Source organism: Bombina bombina, chromosome 1 (genome assembly GCF_027579735.1).
Source record: "Bombina bombina isolate aBomBom1 chromosome 1, aBomBom1.pri, whole genome shotgun sequence".
Lineage (NCBI taxonomy): Eukaryota > Metazoa > Chordata > Amphibia > Anura > Bombinatoridae > Bombina > Bombina bombina.
The window spans coordinates 253,925,559-253,933,433 of NC_069499.1; the positions used below are offsets into that span (position 1 = coordinate 253,925,559).

The 7,875-nt window shown below is 43.9% G+C and overlaps 1 protein-coding gene across 1 annotated transcript in view; it reads right to left on the minus strand.

The window, feature by feature from the left end:
- The window catches only part of COCH (cochlin), a 128,141-nt gene extending 121,169 nt beyond the window's left edge, over nucleotides 1-6,972 (minus strand). The window contains exons 1-2 of the mRNA XM_053711869.1: nucleotides 6,525-6,972; nucleotides 5,591-6,440 (exon numbers count right to left, since the gene is read on the minus strand). Coding sequence (XP_053567844.1) covers nucleotides 5,591-6,440; nucleotides 6,525-6,972 — 1,298 coding nt within the window. The remainder of the gene's footprint in view (nucleotides 1-5,590; nucleotides 6,441-6,524) is intronic.
- Between the last annotated feature and the right edge of the window lie 903 nt (nucleotides 6,973-7,875).

The following is a 7,875-nucleotide window of genomic DNA, read 5'->3' on the forward strand; positions in this document are numbered from 1 at the left end:
CGCTGGCCACACGGGCCTCTTTGGCTTTCCTTCCTCTGACACGGCAGGCTTGCCGTGGCCCCACAAAAAAACCCTCAGGGTCTCTAGGGTTATGGAGCAGAGAGCGGGGGGATTGAGTGGTAATGGTCAGCCAGCACGCCGACTTGCAACATGCGGCCAATAGTCTCCACCCCCTAACCGGAAATCCTATATTTTGTCTTTCTCAGGAAATCATTTTTCACACAGAACTTGTATTGAAAGTCGGACCAGGACTTTATACTTCCTTAGATATGATTTTATTTATTGTCTCAGGAACCAGAACCATCTCTGTGGTTTTAACAGATGGTTTAAAAACTGCTTAATGGCTTTTACTCGGGCTGTGATTCCTGTACCCCTAAGTTTCTCAACCCTTCTTTTAAAACAGTTCTAAGGTATTCATTCTTAAATGTAAAGGAAGAGGATTCAACCTCTTGATCCGAAACTGAGTTCTGCACATCAGAAAGTACTTTATCCTCAAAAGACAAGACTGAGGAATTAAATTCTGAGTCTGCAAGCAACTAACACTTCTGACTGTGAGAGATTCAGAAGAGCAGGAAATATCAGATCAAAATGGATTATTAAAAACTCATTTGCGCTTACTTGAAGGAGGCATGGCCGCCAACACCCCAGACTCAGTAAAACGCATAACATCTTTAAAACCAGGAGCAAAATCTGAAGAACTCCCTTGTACTGTACAAACAGAGTAAGGATAGCTTTATTTAAAGGCAAACACAGCATGAGACTGAATATAATCCATAAAGAGATCCATACATGAGTTACTTAACTATGCTGGTGGAGAAATAGCTTTACAGAAAATACATTTTAAAAAGTGCACTGAGGATCCACATTGGTGAGGGCAGTACTAAAAAAGTACCATAACATTTAGTGCACAAAATAAATAAATAAATCAGTACAGTAGCAGACATAATTATTGCTTGATAGGCATAATATATGAGGAAACTAAATGATGAGAATAACAGGGACCTAAGCATTAAGTCTGAGAACAACAAGGGGAGAGCAGTATAAAGTCCAGGGTACAAGAGAAAAGCAGGCACTGCAGTGAGGTTTCCTTAAAAAAATATGACCTTTATTAAGAAACAGGTTAAAAAGACTCCCAGCTACATACACTGGACAATGACAGGAGAGTGCAAAGAGACAATGGCAGGAGAGTGCAAGAGACACTGTACACTGACATCGGAATCATAAATGAAAAAAATTGGGTTTAGTATCCCTTTAAGTAGAGTGATAATGCTGCTTGTGCATATGCTCCACTCCCTTAACTTCTACATTGTTGTCCTTGAGAATTAGCAATGAAAATAGTGCTTTTTCTCCACAGCAGAATTTTGTAGCAAACAAACGCTAACTTTCATGGCTTCCTCCCTCATGTAAACTGTGTCTAAAAAGAAACTATATGCAGAAGAAAATTGTCTTCAGACAGAATTTAAAATAAACATGAACAAAACCTACACAGCAGGGGGGCGGAGCCGGCCACCGAGAGTTATGGCCGCACACCGAGTGAGCCTGATCTTTAAAAAGCACCTAAAATGTAGACCTCCCAAGTATCCAACAACTGAGCCAGACAGGTTATGTAGCCTGAGTATGTGAACGATAGAATTGTGACCTGCAAGATCGCAAGCTGTAAGCCGGTGACAGACCATACATTAGCCCGCAAATAACCACGCAGCGCTGATCGTGGCACGGACACCCTCATGGGATGTGATCAAACACGGCCCTGCCTTAACATCACGAATCTCCGTGCTACCGCAAGCTACAACCCCACAATAAATAACATGCCTTCACAGTCTCTGACCCGGTAAGACCTTAACAGCGACATGGCGCCATAAGATCATCTTGCCACACTCGACACCTAGAGGGAGGCCTGGTTAGGTACAGAAGTAAATATATAAAACTATGCCAAGGCACAGTTAATGGGAGTCATCACAACACAATGAGATATTAAGACTCTGTATACCTCGATTGCGATCTTAGCATACCACGTTGGCTTCTAACAAGTGACATCAGACAACTGCAAAGGCACCATCTTAGAGACTTCTCTCATACAGTCGGTATTAGCATTAACAGCTAGTAAGAGAAAGTTGTACATCTCTATCTACAACTTCTATATAACATTACAAGCAAGAATATAATCATAATGTGAAACACATTAGTCCTGATAGCAAGGAGATGTCCTCCTGAGATAACAAAACAACCCACGCTACTGCTTTGAAATTTTGAAGTATCTGAGACTATTCAGGATAATATCCCAAGCATAATTTTTATAACTACTAACGATTGCGCAGTTAATCAACATCTAACATACAGAGAAGGGGCAGTCAAATAGTTAGCTTTGCACGGAGCATTTCTATTCCACACATACTCCAGAATGAGTTATTTAGACAGGAAGTAGAGCATTTTAATTAATAACTTTCACATTATGTCTCCCAAGAAGTTAATCAAAGCAGATAAACTGCTGAAATCGCTACCAAGCGCCACTCCAATAAGAGACTCATTCTTCAAACTTTCTAAACCTAAAACCCCTAGTGTCATAACAGCACCCTCCTCGCCTACAAGGCCTACCTCACCAACCTCAGATTTGGAAGGAGAAGATTATTATTATTATTATTATCAGGTATTTGTAGAGCGCCAACAGATTCCGCAGTGCTGTAAACATAGTCGGTGTACAGGATAGCTTTTGTAGGGGTCAAGTGGATAGAGGGCCCTGACGAGAGTTTCACTGTTGTAGTCGGCTCTTATGAAGCAATCTGTAAACAGCTGGGCCCATAGGCTTACAATCTAAGGGGTTCAAGGGGAAAGCAATGGCGTTAGGAAAGGTTAGTGTTGGTTGTATGCATCCCTGAATAATAGAGTTTTTAGGGAGTGCTTGAAGCTGTTAAAACTAGGGGAGAGTCTTATGGAGCGAGGCAGGGAATTCCACAAGATGGGGGCCAGTCTGGAGAAGTCCTGTAAACGGGAATGTGAGGAAGTAACAAGAGAGGAGGAGAGGAGGAGATCCTGAGCTGATCGAAGGGGACGGGAGGGAGAGTATCTAGAGACAAGTTCTGAGATGTAGGGGGGAGCAGTGCAGTTGAGAGCTTTATATGTCAGGGTGAGGATTTTGTGTTTAATCCTAGAGGCAAGAGGAAGCCAGTGAAGGGATTGGCAGAGAGGTGCAGCAGATGAAGAGCGACGAGTAAGGAAGATGAGCCTGGCAGAGGCATTCATAATGGATTGTAAAGGAGCTATGCGGCAGCTAGGTAGACCAGAGAGGACGGAATTGCAGTAGTCGAAGCGGGAAAGGATGAGAGAGTGGATTAATATCTTGGTTGTATCTTGTGTAAGGAAATGTCTAAAGCGGCAGGCTTTAGCTAAGGACTGAATGTGAGGAGTGAAGGAAAGATCTGAGTCAAGTGTGACCCCAAGACATCGGGCGTGCAGGGTAGGGGTAATGATGGAATTATCAACAGTTATAGAAATTTTGGGGGTGGAGTTCAGTTTTGGAGAGATTTAGCTTAAGGTAGTGAGAGGACATCCAAAATGAGATGTGAGAAAGACAGTTAGTGACACGGGTTAGTAAGGAAGGAGGTAGGTCTGGTGCAGAGAGGTAGATTTGGGTGTCATCGGCATACAAATGGTATTGAAACCCATGGGACTTTATTAAGGAACTTAGTGACGACGTGTAGATTGAAAAGAGAAGGGGACCAAGGACAGAGCCTTGAGGTACCCCAACAGAAAGTGGTAACGGGGCAGAGGATGCTCCGGAGAAGGCTACACTGAATGTACGGTTAGTCAGATAGGAAGAGAACCACGAGAGAGCTGTGTCACAGATGCCGAAGGATTGGAGATGCCGAAGGAAGAAGATGGAGAAGATTCAATCCAAATCTCAAAAACTCTTTTGGAGTCAATACCCTCTAAGCAGGATCTCTCATTTTTATTAACAAAAGTGTGTCTATGCATAAAAGAACTTGGAAACAAGGTAGAATTAATTGAAGTAGAAGTAGAAACTAATCAGAATGAAATATTCACTTTGCAACAAATGTTACGTGGCCAATAATCTGCTATAATTCAATTACATGACAAACCTGAAGACTTTGAAAACAGGGAACACAGATGTAATCTCAGAATACAAGGAATACCAGAATCTATTCTTACTGCTTCCCTACAATCTTACCTATTTGAACTCTTCTCATATCTTAAAGGGTCAGAATCCACCCACCAATCTCACTAGATAGAGAACACAGGAATCTGAGGTCTCAGTTTCAAAGATTATAAACAAAAGGAAGAAGTCCTCCAGTATATAAGGAAGCACAAAACCATCATATTTCAAGACAGATCCATACAAATCTTCCCTGACTTAGCACCTCACACACTAATGAGAAGAAAATAATTACATTTTTTGACCTCACATCCTCGATCAAAATACATAGCCTACATATGGGGATTCCCATGCTCTGTAATAGTAGTTTGAGACAGCCAGAGGACGACATGTAAAGATCCCATGGAAGCTGAAGACTTTTGCAAAATCCTGCAAATTGATCCTCCATCAACCAAGCCTTCCTCACCAGACCACACAACATCATCTCAAGATAATTCTAAGCTGCAAAGAGAAAAATGGCAAACTATAAACCACACTGTGACGGACCGTCTGGTACAACAAATGAGTACCTCCATCAAAACAATTCCCTTGTCCTGGACATCCTTTTATCCAGAGCAATAGCTTCTGGTACCCCTCTTTGACCGCAGTCTAAAGTTATGGAGGAGAACAGATCTGAGGCAACACTCAGTTGTCTGAACACAAAAATGAACACTTTATTTGAAAGCAGCACACAGATTTATACACCCTGGCATTCCAGATTTACAGAGCTTCAGGTTACATAGGGAATTGGTTAAACGGTAAAGAAAACATATGAACAATACATCAAACCTCTAAAAATGGTCTATTCACAGGTAAAACAGATTAACATATCAAGTTAATTAACTGGGGAAGAAAGTTTACTCAGACAATCTGATGTTGGGCAGTATAGTTAACATAATCACACAGGAACACAATCAGTTTACCCAGACAGACTCCTGAGACACAATCAGATTAGAAACGTAAATAAAATACATCTTATTACAGAATATAAGAACAGCTCTTATTAACTATTAAGTCCATTATGCCCACTTGGTTTATAGAGTCACAATTGCTCCCACAAGGGGCACTCACACCCTGTACCCATCCTGTATTTATGGGTACAGGGTGACATGGACATAAGACAGAGTTATGAAAGTACATGGGGTGTTCAGCATATAAAATTCCACATTTCCATGCAGTCTCTGGGTATCCTTAAGCCCATGTACCTCCAGCCCAAAGAATGTTCCATAACAGGCCCTCAGATCTTGGTGACTCACATCACATATCTCCCCCTTCGGAAGGAGACTAACACAGGAGGAGACCCCAGACGGGTTGACTTCGAAGTTAGTCCGTAGATCCATTCCCCCAAAGCACGTATCCACACAGTACCCAAAACAAATGGTCCCAAACAGAGCATCACTCACCCAGCCGACCTCTGCCTCTCTCATAGAACATACCCACTGCTGGGGAGAAGTGCTGACTGTTCCTTCTCCCTGGAGTCCTTTCAGTCGCTGGAGAGAAGACAGGGTGGCTGAGCTCACTCCAACATGCTGTTGTGGATCTGGGCCATATGCCCAGTATCCCTGGAGAATATAGGTGGAGACTGTAGTCCCATCCACTTGTACTGGATAGGAATCTGTCATTGCTTGCAGAGAGAGACTGACATCTCTTGGTCCCAATGCCAGCTCCTCCACTGGGATTGCTGCATGCTCCTCCAGTCCCTCTGCCAGCGTGAGGCTGTCATTCCTGTTTTCTGGGGTGCCAGTTAGGGGTGGGCAGAGGTCAACAACACTCTGCCCTGTTGCCTGCTCTTCTGTTGGGTAATCCGCATCTGACACCTCAGAGGTAAAGTCAATTAAATCCACAATCTCTGGGTCCAGCTGGGGAGATAACAGGGTGACTAGGGTCTCCATGCTAGGGGCTTGGGGGTCTGGGCCAACTTCCCCATATCCCTGCACTCCACGTGTGTAGACCACTGTCTCATCCACACCTCCCGGACCAACATCTGTGGATATGAAGTCCACTAGATCCGATGCCTCTGAAGTAAGTAAAGGACCACTTTCCAGCAGTTCTAGGTAATCCACCTCAAGGTACCATTCCTTATAGATAAGCCATGTCAGGTCAGGCTTGAAGGCAAGTGCTTCTGATGGCTGTAACAGCTCCTGCCTCTTGCTTTGAATGTCCCAGAATCGATATCCCTCGGGACTACCAAAGTCAACTTTCTCCTCAAATGCTTCCCATAATAAGCTGGGGCCATCAAAGTCATCACCTTCCGGGGAATAGTGCGTTTCTGCCCTTGACTGCCACCTGTCTGCAAATCAATATAACGCTTTGTACTGATCCTCGAGTACGACCTCTCTTTGCACCAGACACTTCAGTTCAGCTATCCCCTCACCTGTGGGTTGTCCTCTCAGTAAGCAGAGCCGCAAGTTCACCTGGTCCCCAAAGCGCTGTTCTGGGGAGGGCAGGACTTTGCCTCTGCAGCCACACCAATTCTCCAGTGCATCTTCCCACATCTCTAGCCGAATCAGGGCTCTCCATTCCAGGCACATCTCTTCTGGAACTGGCCCTCCTAAAACAGCAAGGGGCGACTTTGACTTGTCGTGCAAAGTCCATATCGGAACTTCCCATTTAGAGGTATCTGATCCCAGCATCTCAGCTGTCCAAATATTCTGATACCTGGTGATCTGCTTCACCACCTCAGCGTTCGTTACCCGCACTACTGCTTTGGGTGGGTTGGCTCCGTAGATTGACAACCTTCTCCGCACTCTGCTGTGGAATTTTTCCTCTGCATCATCTATAATCATCTGGCTGCGATCCTTCACTGGCTGCCATTGGTGCATTTTTGCAGTGCTGCTTAGGGACTGTTAGCTAGGCAGCACATCCCTGCAACCCAGCTTGTCCTATGCAGAAACAGGTTCATCAAGGTGGGTCAGCACTTGCTGCATTTGCCATAGGAGCTCCGTTTCCATAGCTGCAGGTGACAGTGCCGCTCCTCCTCTGTCAGCAGGACAAGAAATCAATCCCAGCGCTTGCCACCAGATGTGACGGACCGCCTGGTACCCCAAATGAGTACCTCGGTCAGAACACTTCCCTTGTCCTGGACATCCTTTTATCCAGAGCAATAGCTCCTGGTATCCCCCTTTGACCGCAGTCAAAAGTTATGGAGGAGAACACATCTGAGGCAACACTCAGTTGTCTGAACACAAAAATGAACACTTTATTTGAAAGCAGCACACAGATTTATACACCCTGGCATTCCAGATTTACAGAGCTTCAGGTTACATAGGGAATTGGTTAAACAGTAAAGCAAACATATGAACAATACATCAAACCTCTAACAATTGTCTATTCACATGTAAAACAGATTAATATATAAAGTTAATTAACTGAGGAAGAAAGTTTACTCAGACAATCTGATGTTGGGCAGTCTAGTTAACATAATCACACAGGAACACAATCAGTTTACCCAGACAAACTCCTGAGACACAATCAGATTAGAAACATAAATAAAATACATCTTATTACAGAATATAAGAACAGCTCCTTTATGCCCACTTGGTTTATAGAGTCACAAATGCTCCCACAAGGGGCACTCACACCCTGTACCCATCCTGTATTTATGGATACAGGGTGACATGGACATAAGACAGAGTTATGAAAGTACATGCGGTGTCCAGCATATAAAATTCCACATTTCCATGCAGTCTCTGGGTATCCTTAAGCCCATGTACCTCCAGCCCAAA